Source organism: Amblyomma mixtum, chromosome 1, assembly GCF_055824585.1.
Source record: "Amblyomma mixtum isolate Tamu chromosome 1, ASM5582458v1, whole genome shotgun sequence".
Classification (NCBI taxonomy): Eukaryota; Metazoa; Arthropoda; class Arachnida; order Ixodida; family Ixodidae; genus Amblyomma; species Amblyomma mixtum.
In genome coordinates, this window is record NC_143012.1 from 313,573,020 (window position 1) to 313,597,148 (window position 24,129).

General features: G+C 47.8%; 1 protein-coding gene across 1 annotated transcript in view; it reads left to right on the forward strand.

The window, feature by feature from the left end:
- Positions 1-24,129, forward strand: part of nompC (no mechanoreceptor potential C) — a 93,149-nt gene that overhangs the window by 53,952 nt on the left and 15,068 nt on the right. Inside the window, exons 5-23 of the mRNA XM_089566987.1 lie at positions 2,842-3,249; positions 3,732-3,830; positions 3,926-4,024; positions 4,663-4,764; positions 5,597-5,698; positions 7,088-7,186; positions 7,648-7,779; positions 7,908-8,036; positions 10,749-10,865; positions 11,511-11,609; positions 15,338-15,538; positions 16,259-16,357; positions 16,875-16,976; positions 17,076-17,180; positions 17,265-17,366; positions 18,210-18,308; positions 18,416-18,532; positions 19,000-19,107; positions 20,462-20,659. Of these exons, the coding sequence (XP_089423113.1) occupies positions 2,842-3,249; positions 3,732-3,830; positions 3,926-4,024; positions 4,663-4,764; positions 5,597-5,698; positions 7,088-7,186; positions 7,648-7,779; positions 7,908-8,036; positions 10,749-10,865; positions 11,511-11,609; positions 15,338-15,538; positions 16,259-16,357; positions 16,875-16,976; positions 17,076-17,180; positions 17,265-17,366; positions 18,210-18,308; positions 18,416-18,532; positions 19,000-19,107; positions 20,462-20,659 (2,517 nt within the window). The remainder of the gene's footprint in view (positions 1-2,841; positions 3,250-3,731; positions 3,831-3,925; positions 4,025-4,662; positions 4,765-5,596; positions 5,699-7,087; positions 7,187-7,647; positions 7,780-7,907; positions 8,037-10,748; positions 10,866-11,510; positions 11,610-15,337; positions 15,539-16,258; positions 16,358-16,874; positions 16,977-17,075; positions 17,181-17,264; positions 17,367-18,209; positions 18,309-18,415; positions 18,533-18,999; positions 19,108-20,461; positions 20,660-24,129) is intronic.

Sequence of the window (24,129 nt, forward strand, 5' to 3'; positions counted from 1 at the left end):
GATTAAAGCAATGGGAATAGGTTAGCTGATTTTATGAAGCCCAGCAGTGAGCTATGGAATTGTCCCTGCGTCCAGGCAATATATGAAGCAGGGTTGCGCGGTGGAAGACCCGCTACCTTCAGGTGCCGGATCCTTGTGGAATTGAGAGAAGGGTAGTCCCACAGTAAGTGGTGAATGTCGGCTTCAATGTCCTCGCGTTTACATATCAGACACCCAAGCCTACACGCTATGTGCACATCTACAGCATCACAGAAAAAGTGCTAAGCAACACAGTTGAAGAGAGCACCCCCAAATTCGTCGTTGATCTTACACGCCAGAAGTGGCACAAAAAGAGCTATACTTACTGAGTACCGAAGAGGCGATCACCGCGAAGAACCACGGGCGGTGCTCGAATTCAGCAGACTACGAGGCAGCACGTCTTGCACACGCCACACTTCGTCGTCCTCGTCGCCGATCCTCGGTGCATTGTCTAGATGCCGGGTTTTATGCACGCGCTGCGCATCTACACGCGGAGGAAGTCACGAAGATAGGAAAAGAAATCTGTGCAGACACCTGAACCGCGCGTCGAGGGAAAGTATAGAGGGAGATGGAAAAGGAGGCGAGGAGAGAGAGGGAAAGAACTAGAGGTACATACCGTGCGTGGTTGGGTACAGGCAGGGACGCCGCATGTAATGCTAGGCTCCCTAAGCCTAGATCGCGGTGTCACAACTCGCCGCATGCGCCTGTACAGTGCAGATGTCTATGCAGGCATGCTGCGGGAATTCGTCCAAAACAGTTATTGCAGTTACTTACTTTGGAAACTATTCCACAATGAGTTGCACCACCGCTGCTGCAGAGGACTCTGGCATTTGTCGTTTTTTTTTCGGGCAACTTGCTGTCAACTATGCGGATCCGAAGGACGCATTTTTTTTACCGACAAAAGCTAATTCAATTAAAATTCTTCGTGCATTCATTCTTATTCAAATATGATGTTTCAACTCAAGGAACTTTTAAGGGTGTGCAAAACAATACTTTTTTCACACCGAATCAATTAATAACAGTGTAGCTTTGCTTTTCAATCGAAAGTGAATAATTTAGCTAAAAATCGAATTGAATTAGAATCGAATATTGAGAGAACCTAATCGAATACGAATTAAATATTTTTACGAATGTTCGCAACTTGCGCGAATATTCAACACGCAATCGTGCGAAACCGCAAAGCGTTAGCGTCGGCGCTGCTGTATCTCACCTCGTGTGGCTGCCAACGCAACACTTCAGTCCCCGATATACAAAACCCATCACAGGAGCAATGGGAGGAAGCTTTGTTCACGTCAACCATGGAAGACCAGCGACGGCTGGTGGACTGGGCAAGAGCTGCTGCAGTCTCCATAGGGGCCCTGGACAATTGACTGCAATTAAACGCCAGAGAAGGCTTCTCAATAAACATTTTTCATTCATTCATTCATTCATTCATTCATTCATTCATTCATTCATTCATTCATTCATTCATTCATTCATTCATAGCTATAGCTGTTAAAAGATGCAACAGTGATCTCCATCAGGGATTCGCAACACATAGTCAGTACATTAACTTTATCATTGTCATTGTCAGGTTAAGCGAATAGGAAAAGAATCGTTTGCTGTTGACGAAAGAGAATAAACTAGCGCCACTCCTCAGTGCACTTAACGAGCGATAGCTGCGTATGAGCCATGGTCTCCGAGATCAGGCATCAAGGCCGGGTTTACTGAACCTCTCTGGGCCCTGCCGCGGCCTCCAGTCTCTGAGGGTATGTATGAGTATAATGAATGGTGCCACGCGAATGGACCTCATCCCGGCACTGAACGCTTCATCTCGCGCGTATACCTATCGTGGTAGTAGTCGGCGTGTGTGGTTCCAGTTTTTGGAATACTCGCGGCTGAAGAATACGGTTCCAATTTCGGGTCAGTTATTCAAAAAGTAGTCGGAAATTTGAGTAGCTATTTGATCCGTTTCGAATAATTTTAAACATGCAGTATTTGATTCGTTCGAAAAATCCAAGTAAGCCGGTTCACTATACGAATTTTCCAATATTCGCGCACCCCTATAAACTGCGTCTAAAGGGTTGAGCTTTTTTTCGTAGCTAAAATGTAAAGTATCAAAGCTTTCTGTCTTTTGATGTTCTCGCCAGGGGTTCACTGAAATGAGCCTCATTCCTCATGTATCGCTCAGCCGCCGAATGTTGCACGCAATTACTAGAAGTTATCAGGCCGACATGCATTAGCTGCGTTATGCAGTGGTTCCGAAATTCATTTCTGGCAAAAGCCCTCAGTAACTTCATAATCCTCTCATAAGTGTGTACCTAATCTCATAAATTTATCTGAATAATTTTGTTTTCGCTTTGTTCTGTGCGGCTGCGCTCAAGTTTTTTGACCTCCTCGACACTGTAATCATCCCCATTGATTACTCGCCAGTTTCTCCTGGCCCTGTTTTTTCTTCTGTCATCCAACCTTCATCTTTATTATCTGCATCCCAAAACTAAACTAAACTAAAGTAATCTTCATCGCTTGAATGGAGGAGCTCCTGAGATTAAATTTTCGGCATTCAATCAGAGCATTAGCCCATTCTCCTTACTGCTACCTCGCTTGCAATTGCAGCGGTCTGTGACTGCATCGAGAACAACATTGTCCAGGGTCATACAGTGCATCCCGAACCACTGTTCTCCTGAGTCATTGTCAAGCACAAAACCCTTCATAACCCAATTGCTCCTACATGCAGTTCACAAGTCGCGCCGTCTTCTGGAAACTTAGCAGCTCTTCCACGACTACTACAGAACATACGCGCCAATCCTGCACTCACTCGTATTACGGCCATCGGCCGCGCAGGATGGCAACATCCCGCTCTTCCTGGCCGTAGAGGCGGGAAACCACGGTGTGTGCCGGGACCTGCTGGGCGCCATGACGCGTGAGCAGGTCTGCTACGTGCACCCGACCACGGGCAACACGGCGCTGCACATGGCTGCGCGGCGCCGCGACCTGGACATCATGCGCTTCCTGGTGGAGTGCCAGAGCCCCATCAACCACCAGAACGCCGAGGGCGCGACGCCGCTCCACGTGGCAGCCCGCGAAGGGGACGAGCAGGCGGTTAAACTGTTCCACCACGCCGGCGCCAACCCAAACCTCATCGACAACGAGGACCGCACGCCGCTGCACATCGCCACGCAGTTGGGCCATGTGGGCGTGGTCGAGCTGCTCATAGACAAGTACAAGGCATCCGTGCACCACCGCACGAAGGTCAGTGAGCGCACCACCGTCTGTCTGCCTTCTTGGCACTGACGCGGTCTCGTTTTCACGCAGCGACTTGTCGGGCAACCAAAGCAGACAGGAAGCCCGAAACCTTCCGTTCTGCTTCTGCTGCCCATAGAACTTCTTCTAGGGCTAGTTTTGCTGGCCAGTGTTCCTTGAGCTTACATTAGTACTTAGGCCAGTACGGTTTCATGTGACGTAGTCAGAGAGGCACCAATTTTTTTTTTGCATGTGGACATGTTCATATATATCAATATTTACATAAGTAAAATACCGGCATGATGATACATCAACTTGTCCATACATGTCTATGTTCACGAAAAGGCAAGTCGTGTACCATCGGCGGGAAGACTAATTTTACCACGACGTATCAGTACATCCGGCTGTATTTCGTTTGTAAGGCGAGTTATGATGCGAACCGGAAGAAAAACAAAGCTCGTCAAAATTGTCGCATTACTTTTTCTTTCCAGGATGGGAGCACCTTGATGCACATTGCGGCTGAAGCTGGAAGGCCGGAGACAGCAATGGTCTTCATGAAGAAAGGCGTCCCCTTACACATGTCGAACAAGGTTGGCTTCCAGTCGATCCCTCAAAAGACGATATTTCAGCTCCGCGTTTCTCGCTCAACGCGATGGTGTACACACTCGAATCACTCTCTGTGCAGGCGGGTGCCAAATGCATCCACACGGCAGCGCAGAAGGGCTACGTGGACATCGTCAGAACCCTTCTGCAAAAGGGAGAGCACGTGGACGTCAAGACGAATGTAAGTTGAGTACCTGGCAGCAAAAGTTTCTTTTTAATGCGCTCGTAGTAGATGCCTCGCAAGCGAAAAAAGAGGTAGGAGTTTCAACGTAGTTAAACCGAGTAAACGTGCGAAAGCGTGTGTTCATTCTTCGCCTCTTCTTTCTGGCATGTGCTCGCAACCACATTTCTCGCTCTCCATCTTCAAATCCTCTGTCCATTGGGCGGCAGCTGGCACGATTCTTTCCTCCCAATGGCTACAGCTGAGCAAATATTTGGGTCAAAACGTACCGTGAACCAAGATTTTTGCACGAAACTAGAGCTTTAGCCGCCTATGTCTGAAATAACCATATACGTACATGAAAGAACTCAAGTCGGCACCACTCCATGCCCTGAAACGCCACCGGGCCTTGCGTGTATCGCAGCGGGCTTCAGTGCTGCAGTTCAACTGCACTTTGCGCTGCAGTAACTGCGGATTCGTAAACGCTAGAAGAAACAGTTCGTCCTCGATTAAGCCTTTTGCGAGGCATTCTTAAAAATTAAAGCACAGACTATCAACAATGAGGTCGTGAACAGTACTGACAGAAAACAGCACGCACAAACCAATAATGTCGACACTGATATACTCAAGCGACGAACCGAGTGACGTTTGCTACGCAGGATGGCCACACGGCCCTGCACGTGGCCGTGTCCGCAGGTCAGGCGCTGGTCGTCGAGACGCTGCTGGGACACGGCGCCCAGGTGCAGTTCAAGGCCGGACCTGTGAGTAGCAGCTGCTCCTGCTTATTTTGATGATGGGGTGTGGGAGGGCAGTTTGTCCAGTTGTCGTTACCGGCATCATCATCAACAACTGGATTACGTCCCCTAGAGGACAGACACCGCTCCTAATGCTCTCCGATTACCAGTGTCTTGCGTTATCCGCCGCGTTCACCCGATCCCGGCAAACTTCCTGATCTCAGCTCTCCACTTCATTCTCTGCCATATTCGGCTACGTCATTACCAGTGTCTTGCGTTATCCGCGTTCACCCGATCCCGGCAAACTTCCTGATCTCAGCTCTCCACTTCATTCTCTGCCATATTCGGCTACGTCATCCTTTCCTTGAAACATACTCCGTTACTTTAAGGTGTAAGATCCCCCAGGTCCAGTGATTCCTCTTGACTTCCATATACCACGCATTTCCACAAAGGAACAAGATTTTTTTTTTTTATTGCAGTGAACGTTCAGCACACTCAGCGAAGATCATGGAGCTATGCCATTGCTGAGTGAGGTGGTTTGCGTAGATTTTGTAAAGAGAGAAAGCAGCAAATGAAAGAAGATTGAATGGCCGCCGTTTTGCAATATACAGCCTTCGTGCCCACTTATTTGTAAAGGGGCTACCGTCTAGGTACCGTACAACATATAGTTGTTCTGAGGCCGCTGGTGTCCTCAGAAGCATTCTGCCCCAGTCTACGCACTTACGCCAGTAGAGAGTTCGTGGAAAGCTGCAATGCTTCCGACAAGTTTAACAGCTCGTTGCATGTCTGTTTACTGTGGCAAACTTTCGCGGTTAAGCTGCGCTTAAGTGCGTTTGTGTTATCTCTCGTGTCGTTGCAGAACAACGAGACGCCGCTACACATAGCCGCCCGCGTGAAGAACGCCGACGACTGCGCCGAGCTGCTCATCAAGAGCGGAGCCGACGTGAACGAGAAGGATGCGGTGAGTTGCACTTGCCGCCACCAACTGGCGAGCTGGTAGAGGGTAACTCGATGCTCCTGGAGGCAACGTCTCGCTTTAGTGAGCAATGCACCTCTGAGCTGGCCTCAATGACGACTACCTTTAGAAATGGGTTCTTATCTCAAAGCTATACTGAGTTACAACTTAAGAATACATGCGTATGCCATAAATGTAGCTTTTGCGATGTTGTAAGTTACCAGACTAGTTGAAAGTGCGGAAACAATGCCTCTATTTTTATTTTTCTTAACTTCAGTATTTCGCTTCCGGATTAACCCAGAGCAATGCTGGTCAAGACCCATATTGGCCAGGCGATGCTGCTTCCAACTTGCATCTTACTATGCCCCATGTCGCTCGTGGAAGTTCCCATGAACTGTTTTTTATCGGTATATGACACAGTTACGATCGCTACTATTTGTCCACGTGGGTGCTTACGCGAGTACGTGCGTTTTCAGCCAGCCAGTTGCGACAATTACGGGCGCTGTGTTTTTAGCACTGTTCCATTTGTGCTTTCTTTGGCACGGCTACTTGGTACCGTCTCTTCCTTCTGACGCGCATATTTGTTTTTTTTTATTTATTTTCTACTTCTCTCTCTCAAATGAGCTGGGTACTTATTGCGCACAGTCAGGAAAGTATCCTGAGCACATTGGAATTTAGTATCTATTCCTGCCACAAATCGGAACAGACAGCAAGGAGTCAGTTACGATGTTTATACTGTGTACCTCAAATACCTCATTAGACACATACTTCCCGGGGGTCCTCGTTTGCATCACGAAAGTTTATATGCTGACCGCTGCTCCCTCCACAGCGCTCTCATGAGAAGGGGCTGTTTGTGCAGTCGCCAACTGGTGCACTTTGTGGGAAAGGAAGCTATCTATGTTAATTTTACGTTATTACTTTCCTTCTGTTCCTTTCACCTATTCAAACTGTCTGTACTACTCTCCGCTGATGTTCCACTATTCCTTAGTTGTTCCACCCCATGAGGTTCCCAGCTGCAAGCCATTCCTGAATCTAACAAAAAAACATATAGGGTCTATTATTTCGCTACAGCGGTCCGTCTTCATCTTTTTTGTTTGTTTGTTCCTTTGTTTGTTGTTTGTTTTTTTATTTTTCGTAGCCGCGTAAATGTTGACAGTCTTATCATAATGATTAGCCATTCGTTGCATCTGTGCAATTATCAGGCAGTTATTTCGCCACCGCCAGGTTTTACTGGCACCATTTTAAAATGGAGCCAGCGCTGTTCAGTTCGGGCCTATAGCATTACGTCTTTGCTATCTCATCCTCCTAACCACCTTGCATAAGCTTACTGCGCTCTCCGCTAAACGCCAGCTTGCGAAAGCTGTCGTATATTTTCTTTCTGTTTTTTTTCTTCAGAACGGAGAGATACCTCTGCATTTTGCAGCGAGAGAAGGTCATCTAAGGACCACCAAGCTACTCCTTGAAGACAACAGCATATCCGATCTGCTCAACAAGGTGAATTTTCTGACTTTCCTGCAATCGGCCATCATGGGAATGATGCGAAGTACAGCGGTTTTACACGAGTCTTCTAATGTTCTTATCTCATATTTGCCTAAACGCCTATATCTTATAGAGACATCTTACATTTGATCGATTTCGTTGCGTTATCGAACTACAACGTTTGTGCATGTCAAACTCTCCTGGCAGTGCAAGGCGCCAGCAGAATTCTACACATTTAAGCATCTCAACTTCCTTTCTCTTCTCCTCTTCCTCCTGCAGCATACCTCCCTTCCCCCCCCCCCCCTTTTTCTTTCAAATGGTTACAGTTTTATAGAACACTGAAAAAGTATTCGACCAAAACGAAACTACCCGATGTGGCTTCCCATAGCTAACTTCGGGCGCACACCCTCTGGCTTTATATTTAAACTTGGTGATTCATTAATTCATTCACTCTCTATCTTTCGCTTATGTGTCAGGATGGCGAGAGTCCTCTCCATGTGGCTGTCAAGAACTGCCACTTCGAAGTGGTGCAAGCCCTCCTCGAAGACTGGGAGAAAAAGAACACAGATCCCGAAGAGAAGAAGAAGCTGGCCAATCAGAAGAACCTGGTAAGCTACGGCCGCAGGTTCGACGACCTAGCTCGGATTGCTGTGCACGCGCTTATTTTTTTTTTTTTTTTTTTGCTGTATTTGACGGCGGCACTCACATGACTGGCGGTGGGCAACGGCGTTTGCAGGAAGGCGAAAACTCGCTACACTACGCTGCCACGATAACCGAGAAGCAGAAGCACTATGCTACAGAAGACCGCGACATCATGCGCATCCTGCTCAAGCATGGAGGCGACGTGAACGCTGAGACAAGGACGGTGAGGACACTGATGCACCGCATTTTTTGCCGTCTTCGAGAGTGTCATAGAGGGTAGACCCAGTGCTCAACTCAGGCAGAACCACCTGCACTGCGCCTCAGGCACCTTAGTAGTCTTCTCAGTTTTCATTTAAGTTAATGAAGATAAGTCTGCGTTCACGCGGGCTGCAGACCTTCTGTAACCTTGACTACAATGACTCGACCATATAAATTAACATGCAGAAAACCAAAATAATGTTCAACAGGCCCGAGGATATCGACATGGAGATTAGGAGCAATCTCAGGATTCCCCCCTTACCCAAGAACATGCACCCAGAAATAAACAAGGAAAGAAGACAAAAACGGGCACAGGTGATAGACCGCATCTACGGTGACAAGCCTGAGGAGGAGGTCGCCTACGTAGACGCAGCGGGTGATATACATAGTCAGTACACGACCGTCGCGGTAGTGAACGGAGCGGGTAGCCTCATTACGGCCGCAACCGTCTTAGGGACAAACACTGAGACGGCGGAGGAGGTCGCAATAGCACTAGCTTGCGTCGGTTCCAAAGCTAAATACGTCATAAGCGACAGCAAAGCTGCAGTCCAAAATTTTAGTAGAGGGAGAGTCTCTCCCCTCGCTGCCAAAATTTTAAGACAAGCGACATTGAATAGAACAATCAATATAATCTGGACCCCCGCGCACGAATCTGTCCGTGGCAACGAGGCGGCCCACGAGGTGGCTCGAGATCTCTACCACCGAGCTGCACACGACGGTCCACCGCTCGTAGATCACGGGAGAGAAGGGCGACTAATTTCCTGTCAGGAAGTTACAGAATATTATAGACAACATCGCAGGTACTTTCCCCCGCCTAGCATAACACTCAACAATCAACAGGCGGTGGCGTGGAGGCGTCTACAAACAGATGTCTACCCACACCCAATTCTATGCAAACATATAATTCCTCAAATAGAAGACGATAAGTGCAAGAAGTGCGGAGCGAGAGGGTCCCTCGACCACATAATATGGGAGTGTAGCCAATCCCCAGGCAGGGCGAAGAACATTAATAGTAGAGACGCCTGGGAGACCTTGCTCCGGAGCTCGGACCCTGAGCTCCAGCTCACCGCCGTCCGACTGGCTGAAGAGGCCGCCGGGATACAAGAGATCCCGGCCAGCATCTGACGCGACTACCCCATGCGGCCGGATCTCTCCTGATCCTCCTCCCTCAACTGAGGGTATGGGACAGGGGAGGTCTGGGTGAGGTAGTCTCATTCTGTTGGACAATAAATGTTTTTCACTCACTCACTCACTCAACAGTCTAGCAAGGGAACAGCCGTTCGCAATTGGTGGCGAGGTGCTGGAAGTAGTAAGAGAATATGTCTATTTAGGGCACGTAGTGACAGCTGATCCGGATCATGAGAGGGAAATAACTAGAATAAGAAGTGGTTGGAGCGAATATGGCAGGTTCTCTCAGATCATGAGTGGCAGTTTACCAATATCCCTCAAGAGAAAAGTATACAACAGCTGTATCTTACCGGTACTCACCTATGGGACAGAAACGTGGAGTAGAGCTGTGCACGGGCTCGGGTCGGCCCGATAGCCCGTACCCGGCCCGGCCCGCGGGCCGGGCTCGGGCCTTTCGGAAGTCTATTCACCCGGGCCCGGGCCGGGCTCGGGCCACGGTATATTTGTCTCGGACGGGCCGGCCGGGCTTCGCGATCGCGATTGCTCCTGCGTGGCTCCAGCTGCCCTACTGTTGCAAGGTTCGAAACTAATCTGCAGGAGCACCGCACTTGCCTCAAGCCGTCATCAATGGACGATTTGTTGTTTTTACATAATAACTTGGAGTGATAACTCTCTACATGCGCCGTGTTTGCATATACTAATTTTCATCTAGGCCATGAGAGCCGAGCATTTTAAAAACATTGAAATAAACTTATTTTCCTTAAATTACCTCGTTCTCTTTCATCGTCACTTCAATTTCAGTTTTGCAGGTCGGGCCGGGCCCGGGCCGGGCCTTAACTCGGGCCGAGCCCGGGCGGGCTTAGGTTTCTTCAGTGTCGGGCCGGGCTGGGCCTCCGTCAGTAATGTAGGGCTCGGGCCGGACGCGGGCTGAAATTTGCGGCCCGTGCACAGCTCTAAACGTGGAGGCTAACAAAGAGGGTTCAGCTTAAGTTAAGGACAACGCAGTGAGCTATGGAAAGAAAAATGATAGGTGTAACGTTAAGAGATCGGAAGCGGGCAGAGGGCAGAGTGGGTGAAGGAACAAACGCAGGTTAATGGCATCTTAGCCGAAATCAAGAGGAAGAAATGGGCTTGGCAGGGCATATAATGCAAAGGCAAGATAACCGGTGGTCTTAAGGGCAACGGAGAGGATTCTAAGAGAAGGCAAACGTAGCAGGGGGCGGCAGAAAGTTAGGTGGGCGGATGAGATTAAGAAATATGCGGGAATACGGTGGTCGCAACTGGAGAAGGACAGGGTTAATTGGAGAGACAGGGGAGAGGCCTTTGCCCTGCAGTGGGCGTAGTCAGACTGATGATGATGATGAAGAAAGTATAGCACGGCCTTCCAATAAAGGAAGACGGGCTAAAATGAGAAGCACAACTGAGCTAGAGTAAAAGAGAAACGATTTTGCTACAAATGCGTAAAAATCCAGGGAACCGGAGCGCCCTGACAGGTAAATGGTATTGTATCCTTGAATGCTGTTTTGTCTCGGTCTCCCTCCCAAACCAGACGATGGAGACACCCATTCACCACTGTTCGAGAACGGGAAACGTGGCAATACTTCAGGAGATCATCGACACCATGCCTCCGGCTGCCGTCATGATTTCGTGCAACCAACAAGCCAGGGTATGTTTTCGACAAACCTTCAACACGAGTCCTTCCATCGAAGGACTATGCTTCAACGAAGGTTAAACAACCGAAATGTAGAGATACTCTGAGGACGAATTCGCGGATATCTTTAACAGACGATTGTCCCAATGTGGCGGTACCTAGACCGCAGGAAAGAGTGAAAAAATGGACGTTCACATAACCGACAAAGCGGAATTCGGAACAAATTCAATCAATCAGCTAATTAAGTACCATGACTGATGTCTTTAGTGAGCCATCAATGTGGATCCTTCGCGTCCACTGTGGATGGTATAGGAGCGACGAAGAAAAACAAAAATACAAAAGGAAAAGGCAAGCAGAGATTGGGATGAACAACGTCCACAGCGTCCGTTCTGCATTGTGATAGCAAACCTGCTCTGATGTAATTCAATCTTGCTTCTTTCTAGTCAGTTTTAACCTTGAACCAAGTAGTAAGGGGGAGGAGGGTGGGGAGTGATGTACGTTGGTTTTTTTTTATTCATTCTGAACCTGCATGCTCGAAACAAGCTTGTGCTGAGCGGAGAAGGGGGTGCATTTGATAAAAGCAGCCATACGTATGAACTGAACTTGTCGATTTTTTGCGAGCTGCTTTTAAATGGCGTGAACTTTGCTTCTGCCGCGCAGAACGGCTGGGCCCCGTTGCTGTATGCCTGCGACGCCGGTCATCCGAGGGCAGCCAGCCTGCTCATCCAGAACGGGGCCAGGGTGGACACGTTCGACGAGGTAGGCACGCCCGCCGCCTTGCCCTGGGAACCCATACCAGATCGCTTGAAAGGGCGCACAGATCATCGCCACGCGAGGCTTTAACTCTCGACGGTGACTGTTTTTCCCCAAAAGCGGGAAAGCAGCTATCACTGCAGCCGCCTGAAGAGTCGGCGTGGAAACCACAGTTCAGTTAATGAACTCGAGTACTTGTTTTAATTGAACTGTGAGTATTTGGATTCATTTGCTTAATTAACTTATCTCGCCACTATATTTACTCTTATCAGTAAATTATGCGGCCACTCTTATAATGCCCCCTTTCCTTTCCCCCATGCAGAATAGCCAGCCGGAACACCCTTCCGATTAACCTCCCTGCCTTCCCTCTTACACTCTCTACCTTTTTTTGTTGTCACCAGTTAGAAGAGTTCATTGAACATTTTCGCTCGTGGTCTATTGGAAGCAGCCTAGATCTTTATCTTTCGAACTGCGAGCGTACGTATTGACGTTTTGCGACTCACACAAGATAAATCTGACGGCACTTAATACTAAACCAAAGAAAATAGCAGCGCTAAAGCATTCAACCACAGAAGAACAGGACACAAGCGCTGTTGCATGCTTTAGAGCTGCTATTATTTAGGTTCGAAATGCATCTAGCAGCCCCAAAAGAAGTTTTGATTAATACTACACATTGACCTCCACCTCGTTTGTTAAGCTACGGTAAAAAATAACTCAGGTGAGACGACACTAAAAGAGAGCTAGTGAGGCATTTGTCGCCGTGTATGTATGATACTGTCCATGTTCAGTTGCAAACTCCATATCCATTTTTTTTTTTCGATAGAATTGTGGGAAAACGGATCCCAACATTGTGTTACCTATCTTCCGAAGTGCGTCACATGTGTTTATGTTTGGCGTTCAATATTTAGCATCAATATTTAATATCGTGGCACCAGATGGTCTTCAACGTCGCCATTTGGTCTGTGTGGCATATACGAGGGGGTACCCAAAAGAAACCGCACTTATTGTTGTTTGAACTTATTTGTTCACATTTTAAGCACAGACCTTCAATCTCCTTCAAAGTATTCCCCACTTGCAATGATACGCTTGTCGAATCTTTCATTCCAATTTTTCAAAACATTGTTTAAATTCATCTTTTGTGATGCTTGACAGTGCCTCCGTCGTTTTTTTCTTCACCTCAGCAACATCAGCGAAACGCTTTCCATTCGCCTATTTTTTCATTCTAGGAAACAAATAAAGTAGCACGGGGCAAGGTTGGGAGAGTATGAGGGTTGAGGAATAGGGTCATGTCATTTTTGGTCCAAAATTGTCGGTGAGACAGCGCTGTGTGAGCAGGGGCGCTGCCATGATGGAAAACCCAGTCACCCGACCGCCACAAATCTGGCCGCTTCCACCGCACACTGTTGCACAATCTTTTCAAAACATCCAAGTAGAAAGCCTGGCTAACTGTCTGACCCTGCGGAACAAATTCTCAATGGACGGCTCCTCTCACGTCGAAAAAACAAATCAGCGTTGTTTTGAGGTTTGGTTTCACCTGACGAGCTTTCTTGCAGGCGAGGTGAATTTGAAGTTTTCCATTGGCATGATTCTTGCTTTGATTCAGGATTCGATTCAGGAACACTTGAGTTGTCCCCATAGCATCGTCCTTGTACGTCTTTCTTAATATTTCAAGAGTTTCCATTCAACTTTTTCCGAGCAAAAATCAGAATTTCACCGGCGCACGCTGTTCACGAAAATCAGCCTTTGCAAAAACGACATTCACACAAAACAGTCGTCACTCTAAAACTCTGCCTAAACTAGTCTGACCTCCTTCAACGACGGCACTCGGCTTACTGACTCTGGAATGTTCGTTCTATGCGCTCCTAGTGGCAAATTGCGGTACCACAGAAGCTTTGCCGACCAAAAAATTTAGTCCGGTTTCTTTTGGGTACCCCCTCGTATACTTCGCGGAAAGCACACAGAGACATCAAAAAAGTACCGAAACATACTGCAGTGCATGGATATCACTTTCACCCGTCGCTCGCAATGTGCGAGCGCCGTGTGAAAGTGACGCCTACTCTTTTTTGTTTTCTGAGCCCTTGGAATCAAATGCCTTTATATGGCCGTAACACGGCCCACAGTCATCGTTTCTTTCTAAACTTTTGTCATTCCGGGCACCACAAAGACGCAGGCCACTGAAAACGAACTTGCATGTGAGGTTGAGTCAGAAAGCTCATATTACTCCTTCAGCGCTTTTAATGAACGAAATAAAACAAAACCTGAAGCTATCAACCATCTGTTCTCCCCGAATCGCAAGTTCCAGAACCCCTCCCACGCGATTCTTACATATGCTTTAGAAGCAGTACAAAATAAAGCCGTCAGATTCATACTGTCATCCTACTCACGTCATCAAAGCGTATCAGCAATGAAGCAAGCCATGAATCTTCAACCTCTTGCTACACGTAGAAAGTTCGCCCGGTTGTCATTATTTCACACCTTATACTATAGCGAAACGCCATTCTCCCGAAATCATATCTTTCCTGCACCTCATTGTTCAGCTCGCCTGGATCATGCGCATAAGGTACGTCCGATTTTCGCTCGCACACTAAAATATCAGAATTCACCGCTGGTTTTGTCAGTAAATGAATGGAACTCATTGCCATCCAGCATTGTTGGCCATACTGAATTATCATCTTTTCAAACAGCTTTACTAACTTTTTTGAACACGGAAAATGCGTCATAGAGTGCTAGATGATTTACCGTGTCCGTGACTTTTTGGCGGTCCTTTGTTTGCTTTGCCATTTCTTGTGTGCTGAACAGCTCCGGAGCCTCTTTTGTGTGCCATTGTATCTTTAGTTACTTATTTTGCCCTAATTATTACTCACTTGTTTGAACGTGTTGAATTTTGCGGTTTCAATGTGTTATACTGCACTTAACCAAATGTTACCCAAACTCTGCCTTCTGTATATTTACCATCATTTGTTATGAGTTGATTTGTTATGTGTGCTTTCTTTTAATCATTCCCCCTCTATGTAATGCCCTCTTCTGGGTCTTTAGGGTAAATAAATAAATAAATAAATAAATGCCGTCGGCGAGCAAACCAGTCGGCAGGGCCATTATCGCAAATGACATAAGAATCATGATAGTGCTTCGCTAGAATCATGTGATATCGGACACAAACAGCTTCGGTATCAGTACTAAAGTGCTTAAAAATAGACTTCTTTGAGACCGACTCTGTAAATATAATCAGGTTGGTTGGTTGGTTAATGGGGTTTAACGTCCCAAAGCAACTCAGGCTATGAGCGATGCCGTAGTGGAGGGCTCCGGAAATTTCGACCACCTGGGGTTCTTTAACGTGCACTGACATCGCACAGTACACGGGTCTCAAGAATTTCTCCTCCAAAGAAATGCAACCGCCGCGGCCGGGATCGAACCCGCGTCTTTCGGGTCAGCAGCCGAGCACCATAACCACTAAGCCACCGCGGCGGCTTTAAATGTAACCAGGTCGGATTAGCTGCTTGTGAAGCGTTCAAATGCAGCTTCGTACAGAACACTGGGTAAAGTGAGTCCAACGCACTAATGATGGCGAGACACCACGTCGTGCTGTAGCAACAGGACTTCTTTCTAAATATGTTGTGTTTACTATGACCAATCTGACGCTGTTCCTTAAACCCGATTTATTGGAGCCAGTAGGGCAGATGTTCTTGGTATCGAAATGGCGGCGGAAAGGCGTAGCGTGCGCGTGGCATTCGCAGACGGGCAAGGCGGCGTTGCATCTCGCCGCCGAGAAGGGCCACGAGGAGCTCGCCGACATCCTGCTGAGCGCCAAGGCGTTCGTCAACGTGCGCTCCCAGCGGGGCCTCACGCCGCTGCACCTGGCCGCAGAGAAGGGCTACGCGGGGCTGGTCCGAAAGCTGGTCGCCGAGCACGGGGCCATTCTGGACGCACTCAGCCTGGTGAGTCCACGAACGCGTGCGTACGCAGACAGACGGTGGCGTACGAGCACCTGTGCAGCTGGGAACTGTGCGGGAACATAGCCTAATGCTACAAGACCACTACAACATTTCTATGTCGAACATTTTCCTAAAACGTCATAATCACCGAAGCCAGGTTCCAGGAGCATTTCCTGAAACATTATTGGAAAGAATAACTTTTTCTTTCCCAGTGCAATTTCTGATTTTTAAGAATAATGCGCGGTGAATACACAAATGAAAGTGTCGAGCTCCATCGCACATCAAAGGCGCGCTGACTATTGATGCAAAAATGGATGTACTGACTATCTTTCGGGGTTGGCGCGTAGTAAGAATCTACCCTCAGTTGCCGCGGTTATCCTAAACTTTTCCTTGCTATCCCGTAACCCTGATTATTTTCTCAATAAGTAATCCAATTTACGTGACACCCTACCTCAAGTCTGTTTTCCATCTAACGTGTTTTTTTTTTTTATTGCTGGTGCTGAGAGCGGCAGACACGACTGCAGAAGCGTTCTGATGAGTCCGCGCCCCGTTGTTTCGCGCAGTTGCTCCTTTTGATGCTATGTACACAGGCCGCGACGTAAGAATATTCTTATACCGTGGTACAGGCGTAGAGAATGTAGCACGCATTTCACTCCTGATCATTGGTTAGTACTTTACTACAGCGCTGTTTTGCTGACATGCGCCTTTCTTTGCGTTCCGCAGAATAAGAAGACCCCGCTCCATCTGGCGGCAGCAGAGGGAAGACTCGACGTGTGCAAAATATTGCTAGAGCTCAAGGCAGATACAAACGCTCTGGACGATGTAAGTGTAGACTTTCGTGCGACATTTTTAAATAGACCTAATTGTGAGTGAGTGAGTGAGTGAGTGAGTGAGTGAGTGAGTGAGTGAGTGAGTGAGTGAGTGAGTGAGTGAGTGAGTGAGTGAGTGAGTGAGTGAGTGAGTGAGTGAGTGAGTGAGTGAGTGAGTGAGTGAGTGAGTGAGTGAGTGAGTGAGTGAGTGAGTGAGTGAGTGTGAGTGAGTGTGAGTGAGTGAGAGTGAGTGAGAGTGAGGTAGAGAGAGAGTGAGTGAGAGAGTGAGAGTGAGTGAGTGAGTGAGTGAGTGAGTGAGTGAGTGAGTGAGTGAGTGAGTGAGTGAGTGAGTGAGTGAGTGAGTGAGTGAGTGAGTGAGTGAGTGAGTGAGTGAGTGAGTGAGTGAGTGAGTGAGTGAGTGAGTGAGTGAGTGAGTGAGTGAGTGAGTGAGTGAGTGAGTGAGTGAGTGAGTGAGTGAGAGTGGCACTTCCCAATTTGTTTACGCATAATTTTTATCCCCCTAATAACAGCAAGGACAGACTCCTATGATGCTGGCCATCGAGAATGACCACTCCGAGGTCGTAAAACTATTCCTCAGAGTCAAGCCGGACCTGGCCATGATGTCGAACGCTGTGAGTCCATGCTTTCACAGCTGTTCAAAGTAACTGAACAGTATCGTTTCACTCTGCACTTTCCAACGTCTTTTTTTTTATTTTATTTTTTGTATCCAGAAAGGGTTCACGTGCGCCCACATTGCCGCAATGAAAGGCAGCACGGCAGTCATCAAAGAACTGATGAAGTTCAATAAATCCATTGTGACCAGTTCCAGAAACCGGGTGAGTCTTGGACGCGCACTTCGTCGGTGTGTAAGTGGCATCAAGGGCCTCTAAAAAGGTGACACGTGTCCATGGCTTTCGCAGACGACCGACTCCACACCACTTCACTTGGCCTCCGCCGGAGGGTACGCGAACGTAGTCAAAATGTTACTCCAAGCAGGAGCCGATGCCAAAGAAGAGAATGCTGTGAGTGATGTCTTGCTTGTGTCTCTCTTTTTTCAATGAGTGATTTTTTTTATTTGCTGTCTGGTCAGCAGCTACTGTAATAGGTGTTTGCGTTGCCCAGTAATAACCACTTTTACTACTTTACCTTATGCTGCTATACAGCTTCCTTTATTTCTGTTCAGTTTATGGAATTTCTACATGATGACCCTGTTTCAACTGGCTCTGGACATCATACATTCAAAACTGTGATCCATCATCAGCAGCAGCCCGACTACGCCCACTGCAGAGCAAAGGCCTCTCCCATGTCTCTCCACTGACCCTGTCCTGTGCCAGTTGTGGCCACCGTATCCCCGCTAAATTCTTAATCTCCTCCGCCCACCTAACTTTCTGCCACCCCCTGCTACGCGTGCCTTCTCTTGTAATATACTCCGTTACCGTCAAGACCATCGATTATATTGTCTTCGCCTTACACGCCCTGCCCGTGCCCATTTCTTCACTTAATTGACTAGGATGTCATTACCCGCGTTCGTTCCCTCACCCACTCAGCCCGCTTCCGGTCTCCTAACGTTATACCTATCATTTTTCTTTCGATAGCTCGCTGCGTTGTCCTCACTAAATATAAGTGTAGAACGAAAGCATAAGCGAAGCGTCAACATCACGGTTTATACGGAAACATTGTGTCCACCGTCTGTAAGTAATGGCTATGCAAACTCATCATCCTTTTTCTTTTTTTTTGTTCTTTGCCTCCAAATACGTGAGAATTTTTTCTGTGTCTCGCACCTATTCATGATCCGTACCTAATCGCATGACTAATGCAATGATTCTCTCGCGTGTCCCTGCTTCACTCCCTCCATGGCCCTCCAGGACGGGGACACTGCGCTGCACTTGGCCGCTAAGAATGGTCACGTGGCCGTTGCCAGGGTACTGAGCACCATCGTGCCCTGGTCAACAACGAGCAAGAAGGTGGGCATGAGATTACTCACCCTTTTACGATCATCGCAACTTCTCGAAGGTTACGTCTTATATGCTCACGTGTCACGCTCCTTTCTTCTTCTTACCCCCACACACAGACGGGGCTGACAGCGTTGCACGTGGCAGCCAAGAACGGTCAGATGGACTTCGTTAGGGAGATGCTGACGGAGGTTCAAGCGGCTCTTGCCAGCGAACCACTTCCGGACGGAGGAGACGTAAGGAACCATCGGGCTCACCCGTTTATTTGCACTCGCAGGTTTACATGCACGCTCATTTAATAACCGACGCAGGCGGTAGAGTAAGCACTGTTCAAGACAGGAATTATCTGTCAATCACCATCATGCTCGCTTGTCACGCAGTGCATGTTAATTCAGTAACTCACGGTCTCCCTAAGCTCTCTCAAAACAAATGGTTTTCCTGAATTTCACTGCGCTTAGCGTGTAGAGTGGCTCACATGACGACTTTTTCAAATAACCATACATGCAAAGCAGTAAGTTTATACCATTGGTCAGCAGTGAATATATACATCAGTGTGTGGCATACGCGCACTTCTACCGCGCGGTCTAGTCGCTGATGAGTAGATTTTTTGTGCTTGTTTTTGCTGTGTGGACCACTACATGGTCCACATCGTGGCTCAACCTATGGTGCGCATTCTATAGTCCTGCCTCTCTGCTCGTTTCAGTACGGAATGACAGCTTTGCATATGGCGGCGGCTGCGGGCCACGAGGGTGTCGTGCGGATGCTGCTCAACAGCTCCGGAATTCAAGCCGATGCGCCGACCTTTCAAGAGGTGAGTCGCTCCTTCTCTGCGTGGCGCACGCACCAGCTGCATTTGGTGACGACAATCAAGCACGTAGCCCTGAACATCCAAGCGTATGTATATACTGGGTTTCTTTTTAACTGTTCACAGATCGTTATTTTAAACCCAGCGAGAGATACATCGGGGCGGTCTGTACAGGTGAATTGTACAGCAAGGCGGGCGTTATGTACGTGATAGAGCTCAATGATGAAATAGTTAACTAAAGTTAAGTCAACTTTTTCTACTTTTGGTTTCAGGGGTCAGCGTCATATTAAGAAATTAAAGGCTGTGGACATAGATGCTGACTACAGTTTATAAATTTTCTTTATCGGCAATGCGTTTCGAAATATTTAACGTCGAAAATACGCATTTTTAGCTCGTAAAGTTGGCTTCCCGCAATGCACAATTTTTAAATGGCATTGCTGGGCGTAGTATTGTCGTCAAAATCACGTCAACTGCTTCTACAGCATAAAACAGACAAACGGCTTTCGTATTTGCTGTATTATAAATACGAGCGACGCCATTTTAAAAATGTGCATTGCGGGAAGCCAACTTTATGACCTAAACATGCATGTTTTTGGCTTTAAATATTTCGAAATGCATTACCGGCAAAGAAAATTTAAAAAAAAAACTGAACTCAGCTTCTATATTGACAGCCTTCAATTTCTTAATATAATGTTGGCCCCTAAAATTAAAAGTAAGAAAGTTGTTTAGTTAATTTTAGTTAGTCGTTGAATCACTGAGTTCTGTTACGTACATAATGTTCGCCCTGCTGTACAGGGTTTAAAATGGCTATCTGTAAACAGTTAAAAAAACACCGATATATACGTGCTTTCTTTTACTCTTTCACAACACTACGTCGAAGTGCAGTGTACGAAATGTTCAATAACCCAATCATCCTTGAAGAATGAAAGTTCGCCCAGCCCACGGCTACGTCGGTCTTGTTGCAGAAGACCAGATAAAGGCAATAAATTTTATGAGTGGTTCATATTGACGCGTGTGAGGTAGTAATCCCTCCTGATTCGTCTCAAAGAAGCCCTTGCTTCACGCGGCTGCCAAAAACAGCGAGTCCATTGCAGGAGACAGGCACAGTGTGGAGAGAACTTAGTAAAGAGACAAAGTAGTAGCCTCTTGGCTACTTTATGACACGACACATCACTCAGAGACAGAGTACCACTACCTTTCCCGGTCTATCCATTCTGCCCTCGTTTCTCGCGCTCTGTCTCAGCATGAAGTCCCTACCCGTCTACTTGGTTAAACTTGGAGGACGCAATGAAATACCGTGAGGCGCACTAGGCACCGTATAAGTTCGCCCTCCACTGCAACCACCTTCCCCTCCCCGCAGGGCATGTACCCTCTGCACTTCGCCGCCCAAGGCGGCCACCTGGCCGTGGCCAGCATCCTGCTGAGCCGCGCCGAGTCGCAGCTGCAGTGCGTCGACAAGCTGGGCCGCACGCCGCTGCACGTGGCTGCCGCCGCCGGCAAGCGGGAGATGGTCGGCCTGCTGCACAGCCAGGGGGCCGAGATCAACGCCGCCGACAACGTGAGGACGCGCTCAGTGGCGTGCACTTCGTCGTCACGACCTGGACCCGCGTTTAGCAGTGCCCTTCTGTCCCCCCTTTTTCTTTTCCTTAAAAGGAAAATAAATTAGCATTGAACTAAATATTGTTCTCTCCAAAAGCTGCCAAGTTCGCTTTTTACGATCGGGACTTAACATTGGTTCATTTCTATACTTCACTCGCTCACGGCATCTCTGGAGATCGACCACAATGTTACGGTGTGATGAGAAAAAAGAGTTCAACATGAATCAAAGGAAAATGAGAAACGACGAGCTCCGCTCCAGGTTTGGGCACGGCGACGCATGGCATACCATCGTAGGGAGCCTCAGTGGCAGAAAATGATGTAATTCATCACCCTATGTACGGTGAGCTGAACATCGAGGAATCCTGAATAATCGCTGCGTAGTATGCGACGTCGGCCGTGTTGCATTCCTTGTCGGTCCACGAACTGAGAGGTGCACGGCAGTAAGTGCACTTTTGAACTTTTTTGGGTAGGTGGTGAATATCTTTGAGACTATGAGGCACAGGCGGAGCAGTTGCGGAATCACTAAAATGCAAGGTTAACCCCGCCTGCACCTAAAACTGCGGTTTGTACTGCGACCATCCACAGCGATCATTGTCAGCGGCCTGTCATCTAAGTATATTATCTTCATCTAGCTATTGGCAGCGGGTTCAAAACGTAAGCAGAACAAGACCTCTTGATTGAGAGTGATAACAGCCGTGCATCATTGAACCGCGAAGAAACTCCAAGATTACCTTTGATTTCGCGCCGTTTTAGTTCTATTCTGCGGCTAAATGTGGTCGTCTTATGATTTTTTTGCGTCTCTCGCAAAAACATTGCAAACGTCGTCGCTATCATGCCAAACTGCAGTTGTTTTTCAACGCGTTAGCGCCCCCGTAGCACAAAAAGTGTCCGGCGTTGGCGACGGCCTGTGAAGCCTCTGGGGATAGGAGGCAAAATGGACAGAGTGAAAGAGAGAGAGGGTAGAAAGAAAGGAGAGGACGCAGGAAAAGGCAGAGAGGTAGAGCCGGTGGGAGGCAACAGGTGGCGAGAAGGAAACCGCGGTCGCAATTCAGAATCGAAGGGTGGGGAAAATGGCGACGGGTACAATGCGACACACTGATTGCTGGATTGCATCGGGCGAATAGAGAAGGGACGCATTGATGGATTCGGCCACGCCACCCACTACCGTCAAAGAGAAACACTAGACACATTTAGCATAGTACGTGTTACCGTTACCGAAGTGCCGGAAGCGCCTGGCCGATCGGTGCGCATGCGCAGATCGCTTTGAGGGCGCCAGATGGCGCGAGGTACCCGGCAGCTGTAGGGTGCCTCGATGCCAGCGCCGCCGTTCAGGGTGGTGCCATCCTTTGACCGCTCCAACGCCGCCTCTCTCTCCCTGCGGCGCCATTTTGAATCACAGCGGTCGGTCGGGCTCATGGTCGGGCTGGTCTCAGTTGCTTGGCGCAAGCAGCTGAGCTTCCGTTTTCCGAGGCCCAGTGGCTGCGGCCGATCGCTGGTGGCTTTATTTGTTTGACAGTGCTCTACCGCATGACTGAGGAGCTTGTCAAGTCCGCCGAGGCAGCATGACGGGTTGTTGTGTGCCAATGTGCGCCGGGTCAACGCGTTAAGGCCTACGCTGTTTTCGCTTCCCCCGAGACTCTGAGCGAAGGAAAAAATGGGAAGCTCAAGTAAAGCGGGATCAGCTCTAGAGTATATTACTTTAAATGTTACACCTCACTGTGCTTTTTTACCACTCTGTCTCGTTCTGCTATTTCGTGGTTTGCATCTTTTTTTTTCATACTTTGTTTTCATGTTTGCGGCGAAGGTTGCACCGCACTGTGCATTACAACATTTTCCCCCTAAATCTTGTTGACTTATTTCGTGGTTTGAACCTTTTTTTCATGCTTTGCTTTTATGTTTTCCTTTAAGGTTACACCCCACGGTACATGCCCCACTTTTCTGTCCCAATGTCTTGCTTGCTTATATTGTAGTTCGTGTTTTTTTCATCACCTTCAATTACAGTAGGCATTAAATGAATAATTTGCATTATCTTTTGTTTTGTACTCTGTACTCTCTGTAAGAGGGTAGGCTGAAAAGCTATGTTAAATATTTGTCTTCCTCAGTAATAAAGATAAACTTTTAGGTAGGAGTTATTTTTCGAACAGCCTAACCCATCAGCACACAATTTTGTAGACAGAATAGGAAATACACGGATAGCCAACGTTAAAAACCGCGTTTTTTTTTTTTAACAAAACCCTCTATGGTCAATCTTTTTCGAAAAGCGTGACTTTTCAATGTCGATTAACTCGATTTCGAATTTAAAATTTTCAGAATTACTGCAGTTTTTTGATGACTAAAATCGAATCTTTTTTGGGCAGGTTTACATGCATGGTTTATTAATGAATACCGATTGGCTTGAATAAAATAAATATTAAAAAATATATGTAGAATTGTGTTTCACAAACTAAGGAATCGCAGGAGAGCAACCGGTGTGTATGTCCAGGGCGCAAGCGAAGTGTGCATGCGTGCGCACGCAAGAACATTCGGTGGTTGTGCGCCCCTCATAAAAATGAAACGAGTGAGAAACTTCCAGTAATCCTTTATGCTATCGCCAACGAGGGGCGATTCGTTTTCTTTGGCCCCGAGAAAGAAAACGCAGGAGCAGTGGCAACGTCGGTGTACGGCGGCATCATTTGTATATACCAGCGCCCGCCCCATAAGCAGATGTAATTGCGCCCTTGTGAGCAATAAACGGGCGAACAACTCCCAGTTACCCTTTGAAAGATTAGAAAGCAAACAGACACCAGTTTTTGCTAGCAGAAGAAGCGGAAACAGCCCGCGCGACGATAGCGAAACTAGCCGCAGCGATCGAGCGGCTGACGACACGCGGGCGTTAACAGAACGTGGGAATTAAAATCCAAAATATCGTGAAAAAAAAAGAGGCAGCAATTTCTTCTATCCGCATGGAGCAGCAGCACCTGCCCGGAAACAGATCTTTAAAATATTAGCGCGTTTCTCAAACCAACAGACGGAACAGTAAATGTTCAACCTCGACCACTTGGGGCTGTAAAATTAAGTCATGCAATTACGTCTTCGACCCTCGGATGTTAAAATGGCTATTATGAGTGAAAATATACGCAGTGCAATGTTGATGAAAAAGACAGTTCCAGTCAAAAGCACTCTCACGCCCGAAGAAAGTAAGAGTGGCGCCGTTACACACGCTAGCGCAGCTGATCCCGTGTGATTCAATATGGCGGCGCCCGCGATGTTGTCTCCACCCTGTACGGCGGCGCTGGCATCGAGGCACCCTAGGCAGCTGCGCGGACACCTGCCTCGTCGGGGCCAATCAGCGCGTGCGCACTGGTAGTGGGCGGGCTCCCATATACTCCGGTAATGGTAATGCTTAAGGTGTCGATTAAAATGCAAACTCGGTCACATGAATCTTATTGT